Here is a 21,897-nt window from a genome sequence, read left to right as displayed (position 1 = left end):
AACCCTTACATAGAACACTACAAAAGCAGCTAAGGAGTGAAGAGAGCAGGAGAAATCGTCTTCCCCAGGAAAGAGCACTCAAATCGGTTATCCAAAACCAAATGGTGAGCCCAGACAACATACATAGAAGTAACATTATACAGACTGAGCAGGCTATATTTATGTCCTTAGGAATCTATGTATGTGTGTGTAAATATATACATACATGTATGCAGTCACAATTAATGAAAAAGGAGCCATGAATTTGAAAGAGACCGTGGAGGGGTGCCTGGGAGTATTTGGAGTCAGGAAAGGGATGAGAAAATGATGTAATTATAGCATAACCTCAAAAACAAAAGAAATAAAAATTTTAAAAACAACATATCTATACATGAAAAAATTAAAAATCATAAAACAAATAAACATTATAGAAAGTAAAACAGTCAACAGGAAGCACTTCTATGGGTAATAAAAACAGATTAATTTAGATTGTATGATTTCATCATTCAAGCTAAAATTAGTAAATTATAATAGAACAGTGTTTGTCTTGAAGGTAGTGACATTGGTATTATAGCATTATGGCTTTATACATTGGAATCACCCTTTGGAAAACAATTTGTCTATGACAATAAAGAGTTTTGAAATAAAACCATACAGTTTGACACAATAATCTTATTTGGGGCAATGATACTGAAGATCTAAAAAAAATATATACATATATATATTTATTATAGCTCTTGGCAAAACTGACTAACTTTGGGAGCCATTTAATGTACAGTAGTAAAAAAACAATATAGATCATTTCAATAAAATGTTACAAAGGTGTCATTGTCAAAGTCATATAATGCCATGAAAAAAAAATTTTACAAAGACACACTAGCTGAGAGGCAAAAAGCATAACCACTAGCAATTCTGCTGTTAGTACAAGGAGAGTCATGAAATACACAAAATTCACAACAATGATGATATGATGGGCATAAATGCTAATTTCTCCACTTTTAAAATCTAAAACTTGATTTAAAATTTTTAAGCTACATTTTATAAACAACAGAGCTAAATGATTTCTCTTATGATGAGGAGAAAACTTAAAGATTACAGGAAAAATATTAAATATCATTGCAAAGAGGGCAATCAGAATTCTACAAAGCAGTCATTAAGCTTTAATCAGCTAATAACAAGTTAATATAAATCGAAGTTCAATATATATGCAAAAAGGTGTTAGCACCAACGGGCCTATCCTCTTCAAGGGTCTTGGACTTTGAAACCCTCCTTGTACCAAGGAGGTCAGTATCAGATGTGTTCTCACTGCTCTCTAGTTGAGAAATATGGCTTCTGTGGCTAGAATACTTCTGTAAACAAGACAGTTTACACTGAATCCTTGATTCCTTCTAAGAATCTGAGCCTTTTCTTGGAAAGCAAAATGTACCATGGCGACAATAGCCAATAAAAACTTAGAGCATGGGGACTGAAGAGGTGGCCCAGTGGTTAGAAATGCTTGTCACTCTTCCAGAGTTCAGAGTTCAGGCCAGAAGAGAGCATTAAGAGTTCAGCTCCAGGAGTTTGATGCCTCTTCTGGCCTCTGTGGAGGGACACACACACACACACACACACACACACACACACACACAAATTTTAAATTAAAAAAAAAATGGACTTTAAATGTCAAGCAATGAACTTCACTCTCCATGAGTCTTCACAGGAAAGAGTTAGCAAAAGAAAGCTTCCACCCCAGGGTCTGTCCACCTTCTGTTTCACCTAGCTGTGGCTACCACTCTGTTTTAGTAATAAATCTGAGCTCTAGTATAGCCACAAGCTGAATGGAATATAATGGGTCCTCCAGTAAGTGCTACTGGCCAACAATATTAAAATCATCACTGAAGAGTTCATATCACCAGAATACCCATAGGGAATGTCATAAATGAGGCTAAAGTGCCATTTCCAAAAGGGGTAGAGCCTATCTGCCAGAAGCTTGGGCCTAACATAGGAAGAAAATGTGCCATTTGCAAGGATATTTGAGGAATTATGAAAACCTTTGGAGGGTTTTATTTTCATATATCAAAGTGTGATGAACCTGTAAATACAGTCTCCACCCTGTGTGGCATAAGCACAAGCCTCTGGCTTTTCCCAGCTTTCCTAGAGACAAGTCCAGAACTCTATGCTACAAAATATTAGCTTGGAAACAGCTTTCTGGAAGTGCTTAAAGAAGAAACTTTGCCCAGAATCTGCCCCAATTACTACATAATTAACTCTTGCTTACTGAAGTTCTTCTTTAATAAAAATACCTTTGCCCTTCATAAAACATGAAAAAAAATGGAAATTTGTGCCACAGTGATTCCGCCTTCAACTGATCTGAAAGGAACTAATTTATTAGTAGCAGCTCAGATAAAAATTTTTTTATCTTCAAGTTGTCAGAAAGTTCACATTTGAATAACATCTATCACAGAGCAAAATTTTTTAATTTTTTAAAATCCTAATTTATGATTCAAATATGCCTTTTATTAAAAAAAGTTTTTTGTAAAAAAAAATCAGTCTTCTGATAACCTTTGTCATTTGGAGGAATTCTTCACAAGTAAGGGGGTCCTCCTGAGGGAGCTGACAGAGTGGCATGCTGCTCATTTCTTCCAAAATGGCATTGATTCGGAACTCAATCAAATCATTAACCCGGTCAAGCAGCAACTCCAGGTCCTCTTTGGGAAAAACAAAATGAATGACTGATTAGGTAAAGCATTTCCTCAAACATGTATACACTATTCAATGACAGCAGGCGCATCAGGATTAAAGTTGCTTGGGTTACACATACCTGTCTTAGTTACTTTTCTATTGTGTGAAAAGATGCATGACCAAGGAAACTTATAGACAAAGTGTTTAATGGGGGATTTCTTACAGGTCAGGAAGTGAGTTGATGACCATCATGTTGGAGAGCATAGCAGCTGGTAGGTAGGCATGGTGCTAGAGCGGTAGCTGAGAGTTTGCATGTCAAGACAGCAACCATGAAGCAGAGAGAGCACACTAGGAATAGCACGGGCTTTTGAAACCTCAAAGCCCACTCCAAGGAGGTGACATACTTCCTCCAAGAAGGACATACCTCCTAATCCTTCCCAAATAGTTCCACCAACCAGGGACCGAGCATTCAAATATACAAGCCTATGGGGTTCGTTCTTGTTACATCACCACAATCTCCTTGGTACTTTTGGCTTTTCCACACATAGCTGTTGCACACTCTTTCTTCTTTAGCAGTTCCCAGCTCTCCTACCAGCCTGGCGCATCTTCCTAGGAGGCCACCTGTGACTGGGGTGGGGTGGGGGTGTCTCTGGTCCTGTCCTGCCTATCACCTAAGCATACATCCATCCCTGTGTGCATCACTTTGGCTACGCTTGCGTCTGCTCCTTTGGTAATTCGTTTTTCCATCTTTACATCCTGAACATTTATGTCAGTGCCCATCCCAAAGGGTGTCTTCAACAACTGTGATTGAAATGAAAGTCTGCTATTTTTTGACATTTCCTTAAATCAATACCTTTATTACATACCTTCACTACCTAAAAAATAAATACCTGAGTTTCAATAATTTTCAAGCTAACTATACAGGCAACTGCTCAATATACCAAATGGTTCTTCTTGGCAACAATAGTCAATGCAGAAAGAATGAACACTTCTCCTTAAGTGTTTACACTCCATAGAAATTTCTTGTTTCCTCCTGATTCTTTACATCTTTAAAGGCATTTGTGGCAAGTTGAAAAAATTATCTCCCTGGGGATTCCTAATCCTCTGGGAATATTACCTTATATGACAAAGGGGACTTTGTATTAAGGATCTTGTGATTCAGGGATTGTTCTGGATTATCTAAGCAGAGTTGTCATGAAGACTTTAAAAGAAGAAGTTAAGGAGGTCAAAGTTAGAGAAGAATATGGCTATGGAAGAGGAGGGGCTGTGAGAAAAAGAGTTGGCCATGGGAGACACAGTTAGCTCTGAACATGACATGGTCATTTTTCAACAGATGTAGGCAGCCTGTAAGACCTGGAAGGTGCTAAGGAAATGGTGCTTTGCAGAGTTTCTGGGAAGAACTGTCTCTGAAGATGCTTTGATTTTAGCCACATGAGATTCTTTGCATTCTAAACTCTGTAATTGCATTATGCAGCCATGACGCTTGGGGCAAGTTGTTACAGCAGCAATTAAAGAAAATGCAACTGCATTCATGCATAGGATACACAAATGATGCCCATCGAAGTTCTTCTGAGGACATTAAAGAATAGTGACGTTTTTTCCCAAATGTGTGGCCCAAGTAAACATCTGCAGTTCTAAAGGTTGGCTCATTTATTTCAATACAGAGTCCAGCTGTTCTTGAGACTTAACACAGTTTGTTTACCCTCATCAAGGAACTTCTCTATGCAGCATACTGAGACCATCACAGAAAAACCACAAATGGCCAAAGTACAGAGAACAATGCTCCATGAGGTGCCCAACCACAATGACTACGTCTATGATGACACTTCATTTTGTTCTTCATTATCATCTTTAAGTTACAAGAAGAAAACACCATAGAAAAGGAGAATTAAGATTTCTTTAGAAACTATCTCCTTGTCTCCAGCTAGCATCTAATAAAATATCTAAAAGTGCTAATACTCTAATCCTAATACCTCTCTAGGGAGAATACTGCTAAAGACTACCTTAGCAGCCAGTTCTAATTTGATTATGATAACTCTCACTATGAAGTTTCTATGTACTTTATAAATGCCTCCTTAGAGATTTTAACCCATTTACTCTTGCTGTATTTCCTAAGGAGAGATATTTTGGAAAGAATCCTGGCTTAAATGCAAAGGAACCCATCTTTATTGCTTCTATCTGCTCCACACTAAATGCCATTTGGCATCTCTGGGTTGTTGCTTTCCAATCTTTAAATTGAGGATCCTTTTGAAAACTGTTTCACAACTTTCTCCATCCTCTTGATGCTATAGTTATCCAATTGTGCACCTTTCAGCATCCCACTCACAAACTGTAATGAGCCTAAAATACACTTCTTTAATACACAAATATTCTGTTACAATTTACCTTTGACTCTAGTTACCACTTAGGCAAGCAGAATTAAAGCAAAAGTATGCAACTGTCCTAGCTAAGTTTTCTATTGCTGTAATAAAACACCGTGATCAAAATCAACTTAGCGGGGATGATTTATTTCATCTTAGAGTTTTTAGTCTATTATCCAGGGAACTCAAGACAGGAAGCTGGACGTGGGAGCTAAAGCAGAAGTCATGGACAAGTACCATTTACTGGCTCGGCCTGCTTGGTCACACAATCCAGGACCACCTGACACAGGGTGGCACCACCCACAATGGGCTGGGCCTCCCATAGCAATCACCAATCAAGCTCACACACAAACCAATCTGATGGAGAAAATTTCTCAATTAAGATTCCTCTTCCCAAATTATTCTAACTTTTGACACGTTGCGGGGGGGGGGGGGGGGGGACTAGCTAGTGTACTAACCATAATTCCTTACTTCATTCTCTGCTCCAACCCAGTACCTCTCAAATTTTCTTGAGTACAATGTGCCTGCTAAATTAGTATATATTAAATAATTTGTAGTTGTTTGGAAGGTGCAGTAAGATACCTACTGATAAAAACAAGCTCCTACTCATTAGTTATCAATAACCTAAGTCCTACTTTAGGTGAGACCAAGAGAGAAAGAAACAGAGACAAAGAGAGACAGACAGTACGAGCACAGGAGTTACCTAGTAGGGATCCAAGGAAAACGTGACCCAGAAAGGAAGTAACATGGCAAAGTGGGTTAGAAAGAGGTCAGAGGATAAAGAAATGGAAATTATGCAATTTTAATCTGTAAGTATTGGAGCACCTCCAACACCAGACTGACACAAAAGAAGTAGAAGAAACAGCCTGGGTGTTAAGCCCTTTGCAGCCAGTTTGGGAGAAAGATGGAGTTGGACTACACCATTAGATGACATGTGCAATACAGAGCCTCTGTTCCTAACTGTCAGCACAACAGAGGCCCTGGGAGGAGGTGGACTTGAGGTAATGTAGTCAGGCTAGGATCCTTAGACTCTGTATCCCAGACCATGAAATGGTAGGGTAAGTTGGGTCATGAAGAAGCCATGACAGATAACACTGGGTTGGAAAAAAGAATAGAAATGTCTCCTTCTAAAAAAAAAAATAAACAAAAACTTCTGCCATTATCTTCCAATCTGTATGTCCCTGTTTACACAGGAGATCTGGGCTAATACATTCTAGAAGGCAACTATGAAATCTGGAAAATACCTCATGAAAGAGCTCACTTTTACACATTGAGAGACTATGAAAAGTCGTATATGAAACAAACATTTCCAATTGTTTCACATCCTAGATGGACTTGAGCCCAAATTTTCTTTGTAAAATACCTATGCTTATGCTGGGAAGTTGGATTAAATGGAATTTTCTATCTCATATACATTTTAAGCTCTGCATCCCTAGTTAAGGAAAACCAGAACTTGCTTAAACTATTCTCACTCAAAATGTCCTGCCCTTCACCATACTGCTCCATCCAAATCCAGGTCCTCCAAACCACTGAGAGGTCTGCAAGTGAGCTCCGTGGTAGAGCTCTTGTGTACTATATGTGGAGCTCAGAGTTGGATCTAAAAGATGAGGATAAGAGGAAGAAGCAGAGAAGGAGAAAGAGGAGGAAGAAGAGGGAGAAGGTAAAAGGAAGAGGGAATGACTAAAAGAAAACAATTTTAACGATCTAATCAATTAGTATAGAAGTTAAATGGCCCTAAAGATCCTTTGGATACTAATGCACAGCAATAAGAATCAACAAAATTGCATGGATAACCTCTGGGAATGAGATTAAATAATGAATATTTTCAATTTGTAAGAAATTACTGAACTCATTATATTTTGCTACTGTTCATGGTAGAAGTTTTGAGCCTTATTTCTCATTTCATTATTTATAAAAGCATATTAATAACAAATTATCCAGTAGGCAATAAGAACTCAGCTCCTAAAACTGAGAAAAAAACTTATGTAGACAAACTTACTGATCTTTGCAAAAGCATTTTCTAAATATGTCCCAATATTCAGGGATGTCCAAGTCAGGGCAGCCAAGCCAGGCTGGAGGGCTTCATCCACTCTAGCCAAATGTGGGACCATCAATTGCTCAATGGCAGGAGGCATTTTCGACTTTACTCTCTGGTATTCAGACAGCATCATCTGCAAAGGTATGGGATTAAAACAGCCAGTTTACATATCACTTTTAATATGTATTAGTATTCTATCTAAAAAGATAACTTTTACTATTGGGATCTAATATCCTGACTGGAAGGATGTGGCAAACAAATAAGACAGATGTGACCAGCACTGTCTCTACAACCACCAAATCCTAACCCAGTAAGTTATGATTGAGAATGAAAAAGAAATTGAGGATCATTTCTCAGCATCTACCCAGCCCAAAACAAAGTAAAGATGTTGGTCTGTGCCTCACTGGGCTCACTCATTCCATTTCTTATGGAAACAAGATGCATCCTGCTTCTTTCAGCATCTTGTGTAGACCGTGTTCACAATCACAGTTGTCTGACTCACGAGGGCCTTGCTAGATAGAACTATCAGCTAAATCTTGATGCAAGACCCAAGAGAAGAGGGAGAGTAAAGAATCAGTGCTGATTTCAAATGACTTAAGTATCACCTCTTGTCTAAAACAGATGAGCACATTGAAGACAGGGTAGGTAGGCTAAGCCACCATGTTCATTAACTTAGATATAACAAGTGTATTCTTTACTTACAGTACTTCCAACCTCACCATAAGTCAAGAGTAACTGTGTAAGTAATACAAGGACAAGATTTTTACCTGGTTTTTCTAATTTGCTTAAAACATTAGCTAGAACACATGACAGGATCTATCAGCATTTTTTAAACTAATCAACTAGCTGTTATCAGAAAAGGAATTTGTGATCAGAAAAGTGAGGGGTGTGAGTTCTCCATTAAAAATAACCTACAAGGTAAGTCATCATAGGTCCGTAGTCTGTCCATGTACTGTCATTTTCAACTACATCTATTAGTTCATCCTGCCACTCTTTCTCACAGAGGGCATCAATGTGCTTCTTAAAGACAAATAGTTTTAAGTCTGTACTTACACAGGAACTATTGCTATTACCACAATGTTAGATTAACATCTGCCAAAATTTTTTTATTGATGTACTAGGACAGAAATGATGCCTGGGTGGTGATGTTTGCAAAACTCTGTATACAACAGTATCACAGTCAACATTCATGATTTTATAGAACCTGTCATAAGGGTATAGGAAGCCCTGGTGGACTCTGAGAAGGAAATTAAGCCTAACATCTCCCAAAAGAGCCTAGTCTTCCTATAATTCTTTTCTATGGTTTCCATAATACCCTTTCATTTTCCACAAAAGCCACTTGAGAAAAGCCTACATTTGATGATTCTATTAGCAGCTGCTTCCACATTTCCTAAAGCCTTTAGCCACTGCTTACTGCTGTTTTTTTCAATGTCCATTACTTATTCTATCAGAAAAAAAAATGGTTCTTAGACTCTGCCTCCAGCAGGCTTTCCGCTCCTTACCTTTAATCCTTTAAACCCAGGAAGTACAATTCATCCCTTTTACAAATGAGAAACTGAGGCTTAGACGGTAAAGTCATTTACCTAGAAATAATAGTTTGGATCCAGGTCATACTGGTTTCAGAATCTATATTCCTCACTATTAGCCCACAGTAGCTCATCTCGTTTTGGTTTCAAATATCTTCCAAAAAAATTAATAAAAAAAATGTCCAGCTTCTTCTGCGTATCTGTAAAAACCTGGAAACTCTGTAGATGCCCAGTGCAGTGCTCGAAAGCTGGGGGAGCTTTAGAGGGGTCCAAGGGGGCCAATCAAAAGTCTGCTTTACCAGATAGCCATGTTGCACAGGGACTTCTCTTTCCACCTCCAAGATATCAGAAATGCCAACCAGATGGTAATTTCCTTGTTCAAATCTCTGGTTGGAATAGTAGTAGCTTGCAAATGTTCTTTACCAATCTCAGGGAGTTGGGTCTATGTACCCTAAACTGAATCTGGATTGGCATTCAGAGTACTAACAGGGCTCAACGGAAGGATCCTGTGAGAAATCTGGGGCTGGCACAGGGACTATGTGGCCTCCTTAATCAGTATAGCCCTTGCTCCTAGACAGTGATATAAAGTATTTTACCAGTGGGGAGAGTCCATACCAGAAATCCTTGTAAAGATGTCCAAGTCCATAACCCCAGCTGAGTATATCATTCAACATCTGTTCAAACCCTTTAACCCAGAACCATGAAAAATATGCTAAAAGCTTTTATAGTTGCTTTATACTTATATTTGAAGTTATATGTTACCTCAAACACATAATAAAGAAAGACCCTGGGGGGGGGGAATATTAGTAGTAATTGTATGACTGTATAAATATGACTTCTTGTAAAACATTTATTTTGTAAATATGTAAATTGACCAATTTTTTTTCTGACACAAAAGAATTTAAAGAGAATGTAAGCATACTGACTACTATTTTGTGGGTCCACATTAAAGAACTATCTGCCCAAGGTAAATTTTAACTTTTCAACATAACAAGAAGTAGTGAAAAGACCATAGAAAACAATTCTGGGTTCTGTCATTTAGTTATGAGACCTTAACTCAGTCAGTTTCTCTGAGCCACATATCTCTCTGTCCCTCCTATCTCACATGGGAGTAAGAAATATGGCATTAAATAATGACCATGAAAAGGCTTTAAATGACCTGAGAATGGAGCCACAGGTCTGTAACCTCATCTACATAAGAAAGAAGTTCCAGGACAGCCTGGATTACAGGAGTGAGTGAAGGGTGAGCCCAGAGGACCAAGACTGTCCTAAAACACACAGTGAAGACAGAGCTGAGGATACAGCTTGGTAGTTAAGTACTTTTTAGCAAGCATAAGGCTCTGTATTCAATGTGCAGTACAGCAAGATGAGGGAGGGGAGGAGAAGAAAGAGTGACGGAGAAGGAGGAAGTGGGAGAGGCTTAAACCATAAGGCACCATGCAAGTGCATGCTCCTAGTGCCATCATATGATGTTAATCACTATAATTTCTTTGAGACAGGCTCTCGTGTATATTAGGTTAACCTCAAACTTGCTTCATAGTCAAGGATGACCTTGAACTTCTGGTCCTCTGGCTCTGCTTCCCAAGTGCTAGGATTACAGCATACTCCATCCCAGCAGGTTTACTATAACATTTTAGTAACAGTTTCTATGTGGCCCAGTACCACTTCGAACTTCTGTTTTTATCCTCTGGGCAGTGGATTTGTCAGTTATGATCAGTCCTTCCTTGCAATTTTTTCTTTACTCTTGGCTTCCTGATATTTGGTTTCATCACACCTCAAAGTCCAAGTCTGTTGTATGGGTTGTGATCTTCTACTAGACCCATTAATATTGGCACAGCCTTACGTCTAATCCAGTGGCTCTCTACTCATTTCTGTCTCTGTCCCTCCCTAAAAGTTCTCATCCAGGACAATGCCACTAACAGCAAGTACAGTCTTTCAGCTCCAAAAAGCATGCCTCCAACTTTGAATGCTCTACTGAGCCCAGACTTCTAGATCTAATTGCTTGAGTGCCATGGCTATGTGGATGTCTAAAAGCCATCTTGGACTTAAGATAAAAACTACAGATTCTAATGGGCCTGGAAAATAAACCATTTCAAGCCTTTATCTTCTTATAAATGAGACTTTCAGTCAAGGCCACTGCCTATTTTGGGCCAAGTTGTGTAGAACACAAGCTAACTGGCCATGCATGGTAGCCCTACTTCAATTACCCTTGAGTTCCATCTTAACCTGTCTATGGACACAACTTTAATTGTCTAACCAAGTCTGCCCATTCTAGCTCCGGTTACTTACCTGATTCTCCATTCCAGATCAATGCAACAAAATATTGGCTTCCCACTGACACTCTTATCCCAATTAAAGTGCAAAATTTTCTGCCTAGCTAGCCACCACGTAGCAAGGATTATACATAATGTAAACGAAACTGTGCCTTATTTTCCAGCCCAAAAATCCTCCAGTGACTTTCTGAAACACTTAGAATTAAGCCGACTTTCAATCATAAGAACTGGAATTCAAGTCTTAAGAACCCACATAAACAGGGCAGCCTGCCTGTAATTCCAGCCTCAGACAGTGGAGATGGAGAATACCCAGAGCAAGCTGACCAGTGATATTAATCATATTGGTGAGATCTGAGTTTGACTCAATGAATAAGGTAGTAGAGTGATCAAGGGTGATTACTGGCATCAACCATAGGAATCTACGTGCACACACACACATATATGCATGCATACACACCAAAACAAATGTAAAAAAGAAAAAATGTATGCTAGAAACATCCAGGAGGGGGGAACAAAACTACTATACCTTCATGTCACTGAAGCTCTTTTTGTACATATCCCGCTTCTGGAAGAGAGCAGCTGCAAATGGCGAGACTGGCAGACCCATCTGGGACATGCATTCTGTTTCTCTAAATAGGATTAATATCTGAGGATCAAAGTTCACAAACAATTCCCCTGTGCCTGGAGCCTTCACCAGTAAAGAAGCCTCAAGACCTATGTGAATTTCTTCAATCTGTGGGAAGAGGTCAGTATTATTACTATCAGAGTACGCTGTACACATGGTATCTGGCTCAACCATTCCTGGGACTCAATGAACACTTATTCAGTATTCTCTCACGGACTTGGCCTTGCTAAGTCCCCACAATGGGGTCACCCATTCTGCTCCTAAATTCCCTTTCAAAAACAGCTTTCAGGGTCTTGGTGGTGATATTGCATAGTCAACTGAGTGCATTTTCTTCAACCTTGAGACTCATGCATGACAGATAGGGCGAGACTGCAGTAGCCTAGGAGATTGTGAAAGAGACATTTAGCTCTCTGATGTCTTTATGCCTAATCAGCTGTATGTCCTAATAAAGGTTACACGAACCCAACTGAACTCAGTTTTTATTTATCTAGAAATTCAAAGGATGCAGCTATTGTATAGCTAATACTTCCTGCTGATCTACAAAGAAACACAAGTGTTGGTTGGCTGAATCTTGATTGAATGCTAGCACAACCAAATAAAATATAAGACTTTTTTGACAGACATACTTGTAAATACATTCAGGCATTCTCTCTCTCTCTCTCTCTCTCTCTCTCTCTCTCTCTCTCTCTCTCCTCTGTTTCTCTCTCTCTCTCACTCTCTTTTCTCTCTGTCTCTCACTCTGTTCTCTGTTTCTCTATTTCTTTCTGTCTATCTGTCTCTGTCTCTTTCTCTGTCTGTTTCTGTCTCTCTGTCTCTCTCTGTGTGTCTCTCTCTCTGTCTCTCTTTGTGTGTCTCTCTGTCTCTGTCTCTCTGTCTCTCTCTCTTTCTCTGTGTGTGTATACACGTGCGTGTGCGCACGCGCGTGTCCGTGTGTGTGTCCGTGTGTGTGTGTGTGTGTGTGTGTGTGTGTGTGTGTGTGTGTGTCTTTTGCTGACATGCTAGCAAATGTGCTACCACTAAGCTGCACCCTCAACCAGGATCTTACAAATTTTTAAGAGGAAAGAAAAGCAACCCTAACTGAGTAGCAAAATGCTTTGTGACTTTCTCACTTGGGAGATTATAAATTAAATAATCAGCTACTATTACCTAGCCTACTGTTTTTTCAATATTAATAATTATTTTCTTTCATGGTTATGTTATATACTTTGATGTCTTAAATTCAACCGAACTGATTTATAAAATATCCCTGTTAGAAGAGGGTTCCCTCTGTCCGGACACTGAAAACCACTTCAGAAGCTCCTATTCAGGAATTCACCTGCTGAAGCCATGCCCTATGGTAGAGGACCTCAAACTCCAAGAGGACCTTGGCTATCCTGTTGTAGCTCCGTATCACGGGCTTGGCCTCTGCAGTCCTCAACACAAAGGGGTGCTGCTGGAAGTGTTGCATTGGCTGCTCCAGCCTGTGGAATAGCAGCCGGGCCCACAAGATCTTCCCAGCTATGGGAGGCTGGTTCCGAGCCAAAGGAGGATCGTATTTCTGTCTTGTATACAGCTTAGAAATCATGTCGATGTCAGCCCCAAAATTCTGAAAAATTACTTGATATTTTTCCTCAATACCAAGGTTATGTATATTCAATCTGATTGAAAAACAAAAAGTACAAAGTTTTGGATTAATAAGTATAATATATATATATATATATATATGTTATTTATTAATCTTATTTATTAACATCCATTTTAAAACATGCCAGCTGAAAGCAATGGAGTAGCTGAACAGTGTATTTAAAGAACAAAAATAGTATCAATCCTTACAAGGCAAAATTGCTAACCTGGGAAGATTTATCTCAAATTATTCAGACATTAGGCAGTATTACTACAGGCAGCTACAGGCTACTTCAAAGCTAAGAGTATTCTCTATTGGCAGAGATGAAGCAAATCCTTAATCCTTCCAGGAATTAATCCTGTTAAGCCTCTGAAAAACTTAAAACCTGTGACCTTGTGACTCAGACTATAGAGAGGCTTTTCTTCACATTAGAATACCAAGTTATAATAAGAGTTATAATTACAATAAAAGATAAGCTATAAAAAGAAGCTAAACTGTGCTCACATTATGCCAAGTTTAGAAGACAGAACTTAGGAAGTTATTTCAAATCTTTACCTTTCAAATTTCTTCAACGTGCTCAGAGCTTGCCTTGTGCTTTGAATCTTTTCGAATGTGACGTCCATGAACTTCTGCAACTCATCCTGAAAATAGAACAAAACTCTACCATGAACAATAAATTAGCACTAAGATATTCTTTAGAGAACAGGTCATCCTACAAGGCCCAGACTAAACTCAAATTCACAGTCCCCCTGCCTGCGTCTCCCGAGGGCTGAGATTAAAAATGTGTGCCTCTGTACTGAGAAATAGTGAGGAGTCTGTATTTGACAATGAAAGAAAGGAAATCCACAGAAAATTGAGTGAGCTAAAAAGGAAAATAAATGACCAGAAGTCAGAAGCTCATAAGTTTTTTACTCTTGTACAATTTTGCACCTAAAAGGATTGCATGAAAAATAAGCATAATATGTTTGTTACTTATCTAAGATCCCATTAAGATTATTATTTAAATATAAATTTAATTAGATAAAACTCAGAAAAGCCATTATATTACTTTTTATTTATAAATAAATAAATAAATAAATAAATAAATAAATAAATAAACCATGTTCCCTCTCCTGGTGGAATCATTGCATCTATCCATCCACCCACCTGTGTGGTTTCACTATGCTGCTTCTCTCGAACCTGTTAGTGCCAGCAGGGACTAAGTCAGGACAGAACAAGGCTTCCATGCCCTCACCCGCACAATGATGATCACAATCATTCCCTGACCTCTGAAACCCCACATTCCTTCCCCATAACCCCCCACTCCTTGTCCCTGAGATCCATCAGCCCCACCCACTGGATCCAGAACCTTGGGAATGTGGGTATTTTCACTCCAGTTTTAAAGAGATGGGGTTTGAATTCAAGACAGTGGGTTTGTTTCAAAGATGAAGTGAAAAATGATCAGTTAAGGGAAAGGAGTGAAGACGTCAGATGTAAACTACCCAGTAATCCAAATGCAGAATTGGGCTATTTTTGAGATAGAAGAGATGGACATATGTTGAACTTTAAATGTATGTATGTATATGTATACATATATATGTGTGTGTGTGTGTGTGTGTGTATGTGTGTGTGTATGTGTGTACACACACACATATACATGAGCAACAGTAAATGGGCTCAACAGGTTATGTATACAGATATACATAAATATATATGTATATACACATATATATAAAACAGAAGAAGTTAATAATTTGAGATAGAGGGGGAGGGGTGAAATGGTGTAAACATGGTACTCAAATGTGAAATTCTTTTTCAAAAAGCCAACCCTTTTTTTCCATCGAAACAAAGAAGAAAACCCAAGGGAGAACAGGAGCTAGCGCACGTAGCTAATGCTTTAACATCAGATGCCAGAACATCTGCAGTTGTTTCTCGGACACATGCCTCTGCTCCTGTTCACTCCCACCTCACTTGCTGGGAAGTCCCTGACAGGAGTCACGGCCTCCTCTCTGAGACAAACACAGTGACAGCATTATTTCCTCCCAGGTTCTCATCCTGTCCCATGAGGTACAAGAGTGTTCAAGTTCTATGCACGTCTCATACCCTTCCAGTGAGTTTCTATAGGACTCTGTCTTTTTACCTTTGAATTCTCCTTTCAAACACGGTATCAGAACATGGTTAATTTTTAACTGATCATTTCCCTCCTCCATCACCCTTTTGATGTCACAGCCTCCCTTCCCTTTCCAGTTGATGCTGTAACCATCCCTCTTTCCTAACTTAAGGCCCATTTGCATTTAAATCATATCAGTAATCTCTCTGGCTGAGAGCGCTGAGGCCAAACCTACTTCAAGGGTGTATTTTCTTTTTCTTCTTTCCCAATCCATAGCACCGAAGCCTAATCCACCACTGCACAAAGAAATGGCTGCTTTTTTTTTTTTTTAAATAACTCCACATCTTCTTATTAAGCAATTGAGACGAGATATAACTCCTGCTTTCCAATACTCACCGTCTCTCTACATCTACAGAGGAACTACTGCAGACAAGTGAATGGAATCTCTATGGAAGCAACAGGTAGAAGCTGACTGAAGGCCATGGGCTGGGGAGGACATGGTAACAGTCAACTACAGTCTACCAGTGTCCAACAAGAAGAGGCAGGGTCCACTGTCCTTGTGTCTGAATCAGCCCCAGGATAGGTCATTGCTTAAGTTCTAATGGGATCTGTGTCTTCCCATCAAATGAAACACACCATATGACTTAAGAGTTCAATGAGTTCCCGAGCCAAACTGTCAGAGTTTGACTTCAACTTTACCATGCATCCTTCGTCTGCCTTGAACAGTTCACTTACAGTCATTCTGCCCCCCCTCTGGAGGATGAGAACAACAAGAGCAGGGACTTTCTAGGATTGTGGTGGTTATTATATTCATTTACAAACATAAAATACAGCAGCCAGTCCTTTCTTACAGCTCGCTCTTCCCTGGACTCACTGCACCCACACCTCATACCATTGTCTCTCCACGTGTACAAATTCAGTTCAGACCATAAGTTGTGGGAAGAGGTAGCTGAATGGCCATTTTACTTTTACCTCAGGAGGAAGTAAGGAGAGAGAGAGAGAGAGAGAGAGAGAGAGAGAGAGAGAGAGAGAGAGAGAGTACGTATTCATGTGTGTGCACATGCATGCATGTATACAGCTGTGCTGTGTATGCAATGCATTCAGAGTCATTTTTGTGTTCAAACATCACACGATGACTTCTAGTGTCATTCTTCAGCAACTATCTACCATTTTCAGAGACAAAACTCTCTCACTGGCTTAAAATTCACCAAGCAAGTGAGGCTACGGGCCAGCAAGTCCCAGGGATCCCCCTGTCTCCACCTCCCCATTGCTAGGCTTACAAGCCTATGCCACTATACCTAGATATTTTTGACATAGATTCTGGGGCTCAAACTCAGGTCCTCATGATTCCAAGGAAAGCACTTGCTATCTCTCAAGCCTGATTGTATTCCTCTAAAGATGTGCCCCTGCATCTCCTAAGGATGAGCAAGTCTCCATATTAATATGTCAGACAGCTACGAAGTTGTCTCCCACCTTAGCCTCCCTGACTCCCATTTCCTCGCAATGAAGATCCTCCCTGATTATCCCCAGAGTGTCCCACCTATCCTTGATTTATCACACGGCCCTACAACTGATAGGCTCTAGGCTGTGCACTCTTACCCCTAGAGCTGTCCCCCAGACCTTTCCCCAGGAACCTGGAGCTGCACCGTGTCTGTGGTGTGTTCTCAGATGCTGATAAAGGCCATGATGCCCAGGAGGGCTGAGAGTCAGGGTGGGTGGTTTATAATGCGTAAAGATGATTGGAAAAAAAGCAACTGAGAGCAAGAGAGGCCTCAGTACCATGGTTTTTAAGGCCTGCTCCAACCCTGCCTTTAGAATTAGCCAGGCATAGCTGACAGTCTGTAGGTTACCTCTGATCATAATCATTAATACTCCATAGTAACAAAGGGAAACAAATGTCACAGCTTAAGGAAGCTACAGAGCATTTCAGCAGAGGATGAAAGTTAAACTTCCTAAGAACTAAGACAGAAGACGCACAGAAGTCTGTGATTACGAATCATTAGCCAAGCTGCATTTATGACCCTTTAATCCAGGGGAAGGAGACCTCAATTATTCATCTGAAATCACAAAATGCAGGCTGAGGTTGCTGCCAGCCACCTCTGTGATGAAGATAGCTCTGCCTGCTGAATGGGGAATGATCATCAGGGTAACACAGAATGGATGAAGAAAGTATGTGGCTGCCACCGGGGATTTCACCATGCAACCTACATGAAGGTCATTAGTCCGCTTGCAAAACTCTTCATAATCCTGGTCAAACTCTGTTTTCCGCTGATCTAAGAAGTTATATTCCTTCTTCTTTATGGAAGCGACAATGTCCTGAAATAGATGGAAGAAAGGAGACAGTGCTTCATTATCCCTTTAATTCTCGTGACTTGTAGCCTTTAAATGCAGAACTTTTTAAAAACGATTCCCGAAGAGATGTCTGTTTGAAGAGAACCTTATTTTCTACTTCTCGCCTTGATTTGGTGCTACTTGCTTTACACACAGTAAAGTTCTGCCATCCTGCATCCAAAGGAATCATCCAGGAAGCATCATCACATGGTATTACAGATTATTTGGACAGATGTATACAACTAAATAATTCACACGTGACAATAAGCAGATGATTTCTCAAAAGTTTCATAAATTAATCACATCTGAAGTAAGCTAAAAAGAAGCCCAGAGTAGAATTTAATAGAACATTATTTTTGTTGAAAGTATTAAATAATCTCAAAGAATAGACAGAAAAGACTTGAACAAAATAAAAACCAGATAGGAAGAAAATGGGGGTGCTGTGACACCCACAGAGGAGATGTTATCTCCCAAATCAAATACTTTAAATGAGACGTCAAACACAGTCTACCACTTTCAACTGCCCTAGAATTAATTTCTTTTTGCTCTCCTGTACAGCTACAGTCTGTGACTAGGAAAGTATAAATTAGGCAATTCTTCTCCTTGAAAATACTATTATCAGGAGTTCTGTTTGCTCAGAATGATGAGCAGTAATGCTTTGTGATCATTCTTAACAAGGTGCTAAGCCATTCTCAAACTCAGAGCCCCACACTGTTGACAGAGGCATATAATTTTTATGAAGAGTACGGACCCTCCTCCCACAATCTTCTCTTCAAAGTCATTTCCACTCAGGCATCATTCAAATCTCTTTATATGCAAAAAAGAAATGTATATTAACTTCTATAGTCAAGTCTACTAGTGAAGACATCATACTCTTCCTTGCTGTCTCCATGCAGACAAGAGTATTTATTTGCATGTGGAAACTATGAGTGTACCTGTAGTATGTGACATGCTTAAGACACACGTGGAGAAGCTGCATTAATTTTTTCAACATATATTCCTTTGTTATTCAATTTTTTGAGAATTTTACATAGCATACTATTATTTGCAACATCTCTACACCTCTCTCTCTCTTGCTTCTGACTCCGTCCATGTTCCTTCCTCCTCCCTTTCAAATTCACAATCTTTTCTTCTGAAATTATTATTGCTACATATCTCTGTGGGGTTGTGTGTGTGTGTGTGTGTGTGTGTGAGAGAGAGAGAGACAGAGACAGAGACAGAGACAGAGACAGAGAGACACACACCTACTAACTCCATTTAGTGTTGTTCATGTATATCTATGTTTAGGGTTGACCACTTAGAATTAGATAACCTATCAGGGGCCTCATCCCTTGGGAAGACTGATTTTCTTCCTCAGCAACCACTGACGGTAGCTCATCATCTAAAGTGGGGCCTTGTGGGATTCCCTTCATCTACATTGGCATTGTTGACTGCCATGGCCATTATGTAGGTCTGGCTTAGGCCACCACATTGTTGAGACTGCATGGTTGTTATATCCTGGTCATATCTAAAAGACACTGTCTGGCAGTGTCTGGCCCTTTCGTTCTTACAGCCTTCTAACCCCTCTTCCACTGAGCCTCAGCTGGAGGGGCTGTGTTTAGCTATACCAGCTAGGGTTAGGAACTCCATGATTCCATAACTTACATACATGTGTATGTTCGATAGATACGCATGCAAGTGCAGGTTTGTGCATGTCACAATCTACCTGTAGCAGCCAGAGAACAACCTTTGATAATCTGTTACCTCTTTCTACTATGTGTTCTGAGGAGCAAACTCAGGTTGTTGGGCTTGCTTAGCAAACACTTCTGCATGCTAAACCATCACACCAACTCTAGCTCTTTATATATCTTTAACATGTACACAAATAAAATTAATTCAGGTAAATGCCACTCAAATCTTGTTATCAAATAGTGCCCACCCTACAGAATGTTCTTCATAAACTATCTCTGCATGAAGTGAGTAACAATAAAAGAGACTAAGAAAACCTAAATAAAGGGGGATCAGGAAGAAGTGAATTCAAGTCATGGACATGCATTTTGAAAGAGGATATAAAGCTAAGCATTTTTTCTAGTTCTAGTTAGGTCATGGATGTTTGGGTCTTGGAAGCCAGTAAGTGCATAGACTATATTCAATACTGAAAGTGTAAAATCTAATGTGAAGCTTCATAGCTTCCATCTCAAATTCCCATTCTAAATATACTTAAGTTCATTAAGTTCTATGACTTTGGGTCTTGTTACTTTTGGTGTGTGATGATTTTACTTATTTGTAAGTTTTTTTATAACAAAATTAATTTTTAAAAAGAAAAAAATTATATTTTAACAGTACTTTTGTGTTACTAATGAAAATGCTTTTTCATACAGATGATTAACTTGAAACCACTGGGAAAGAATCCTTGTAACCACACACCTGAAAAGAGTGTACTAGTTCCACTGTGCAATTCTCAAATAAATCCAATTTCCTTATTATTAATGAATCCAAACGTATTTTATATTATGTACTGATGGTTTGTCTAAATATCACTGTTTTGTAAAATGTTGAAGTTTAATTACGGACAGTGATAGGAAATAATATTTAAATGTATAATACCTGGTATTTAGTGACCATGTCTTCCAACCCCTCTATTTCAGAATCTTGCAGAACTGAGTATGTCTTGAAGGTTGAAAAGATGTTCATTATCTTGGCCAGACGTCGATGGAAAGTTTCAAATTTTCCAAATATATACATCTCACTGAAGTCAAATTGTTTTTCACTTGGATTTTGCTTAAGCTTTTGTTTTGTCTCGTGAAAGCAGCTCTGGTACCCCTGACAACCAAAAGCAAGGAGTATAAGGAAGATATGTATCAGGGTAGAGCATTTATGTAACATCTACACAACCAGGGTTCACCCCCTAACATGGAAGGAAGTGAGGGAAGGAGGGAGTCGGGGAAGGAAGGAATTCATCTTATTTCTCAAGTTAAGATGGAAACAAAATTAGACTGAAAACCCCGACCTTTTCATAATTGTATTACTTTGCATTTAGCCATCAGTCTGAACTGTTATCTTTCCTGATTTTCTAATCGAACAAACTATTATTCCTAGTGCAACTCAAACCTGTGTCCTGTCCTTGTTGACCCCATTAGCTCAGTAACAGAATCACTTTATGTCCATCTCCCCATTGTTCTATACAATACTTAAAACAATGTTAGTCACCAGTGTGTCTCAGAACTTTAGTAGGATAAATGAATAAACTTTCTCAGGAGGTTTATTAACACTCAATGTACTTAACAATGAGTTATTCTATAAAAATAAAATAAAACAATTACTATTCTATTTAGCAACCAAAATTATCATCGCCAGGTGATTTAACATGGCCTCAGAAAAGCAACACACAAAAAAACAAGACATGGGAGCACACAACTAACTAAGCTTACCATTCATACCTGCTTAAGTTGAATGGCAGATGATATCTTTTGCATAACAAGGTCCTGAGGCTGGCTCCAGATGGTGGCAGTCCCATTGCTGGTGATGTGGGCTTTACATGCAGATATCATCTGATTTGTCACCTGGAATTTTTCCAATGAAAACAAGGTTAGGTGCATAAAACTCTCATAAATTATACATCTGAATCGAGTCCTTGGGTCTTCCTCCTCTCAGAATCCACAGTCTGTGACCTTCATCTTCGGCTTTGCTTTTTCCTCAGAACTCTGATCAACCGGGACCCTACAGTCCTAGAAAGATGGAGGAGGAGTCATGGTCTTCAGAAGTCCTTGTCTTTAGTGATGTAATCAGCAGTAAGTGTTCATGCTGCAGTGAATGGCTCCACACCTACACCTAGCGAGTCACAAAGCAAGAGCAAAAATGAAAGACATGAAAGCAGGTTGGGTATTTTGATAGTAGGAAGTGGGGATTGGTAAATGTAGAAGGCGTATTCTACAGGATGGTGAGTGTGACTGAAATGTAGTGTGTGTGTGTGTGTGTGTGTGTGTGTGTGTGTGTGAGAGTGAGAGAGAGAGAGAGAGAGAGAGAGAGAGAGAGAGAGAGAGAGACTGTCAAAGAATAAATTTAAAAACAATCTGTGAAACAAAAGTTGGACATATCATGAAAAATCAACCATGGGGTTCACATGTTTATACAAAAAAATAAAGATCTTAACCAACCAAAGGATTGGCTCCCCCTGTCTAACAGTCACTAGGATGTCCCCTGTAGGTCCCCTTCTCTAATGTCTATCTCATAGTTAACTAGCACCATCAAAGTGCAGTCCAACTTGATAGTTTATGTCACCATGACCTGCAGTGAAAATATCAAAAAGAGGACAACTGAGAAACACTTATAAAGCTAATGTAGACATCCACTAATATCATATTCATCCCTCCAAACATCAAAAATATCTTCTTCAAACTTTTTCTTATTGCTTTTGAATAAATCAAAAGTAC

The 21,897-nt window shown here is 39.3% G+C and overlaps 1 protein-coding gene across 1 annotated transcript in view; it reads right to left on the bottom strand.

The window, feature by feature from the left end:
* The window catches only part of Dnah5 (dynein axonemal heavy chain 5), a 232,159-nt gene that overhangs the window by 182,648 nt on the left and 27,614 nt on the right, over positions 1 to 21,897 (bottom strand). The window contains 8 exon segments of the mRNA XM_036206930.1: positions 2,521 to 2,666; positions 7,000 to 7,171; positions 11,364 to 11,570; positions 12,778 to 13,099; positions 13,621 to 13,706; positions 17,363 to 17,470; positions 20,072 to 20,287; positions 20,905 to 21,027. Coding sequence (XP_036062823.1) covers positions 2,521 to 2,666; positions 7,000 to 7,171; positions 11,364 to 11,570; positions 12,778 to 13,099; positions 13,621 to 13,706; positions 17,363 to 17,470; positions 20,072 to 20,287; positions 20,905 to 21,027 — 1,380 coding nt within the window.

The sequence above is a fragment of the Onychomys torridus genome, chromosome 15 (assembly GCF_903995425.1).
Source record: "Onychomys torridus chromosome 15, mOncTor1.1, whole genome shotgun sequence".
NCBI classification, from domain to species: Eukaryota; Metazoa; Chordata; class Mammalia; order Rodentia; family Cricetidae; genus Onychomys; species Onychomys torridus.
This window is presented reverse-complemented; position numbering and strand designations above follow the sequence as displayed.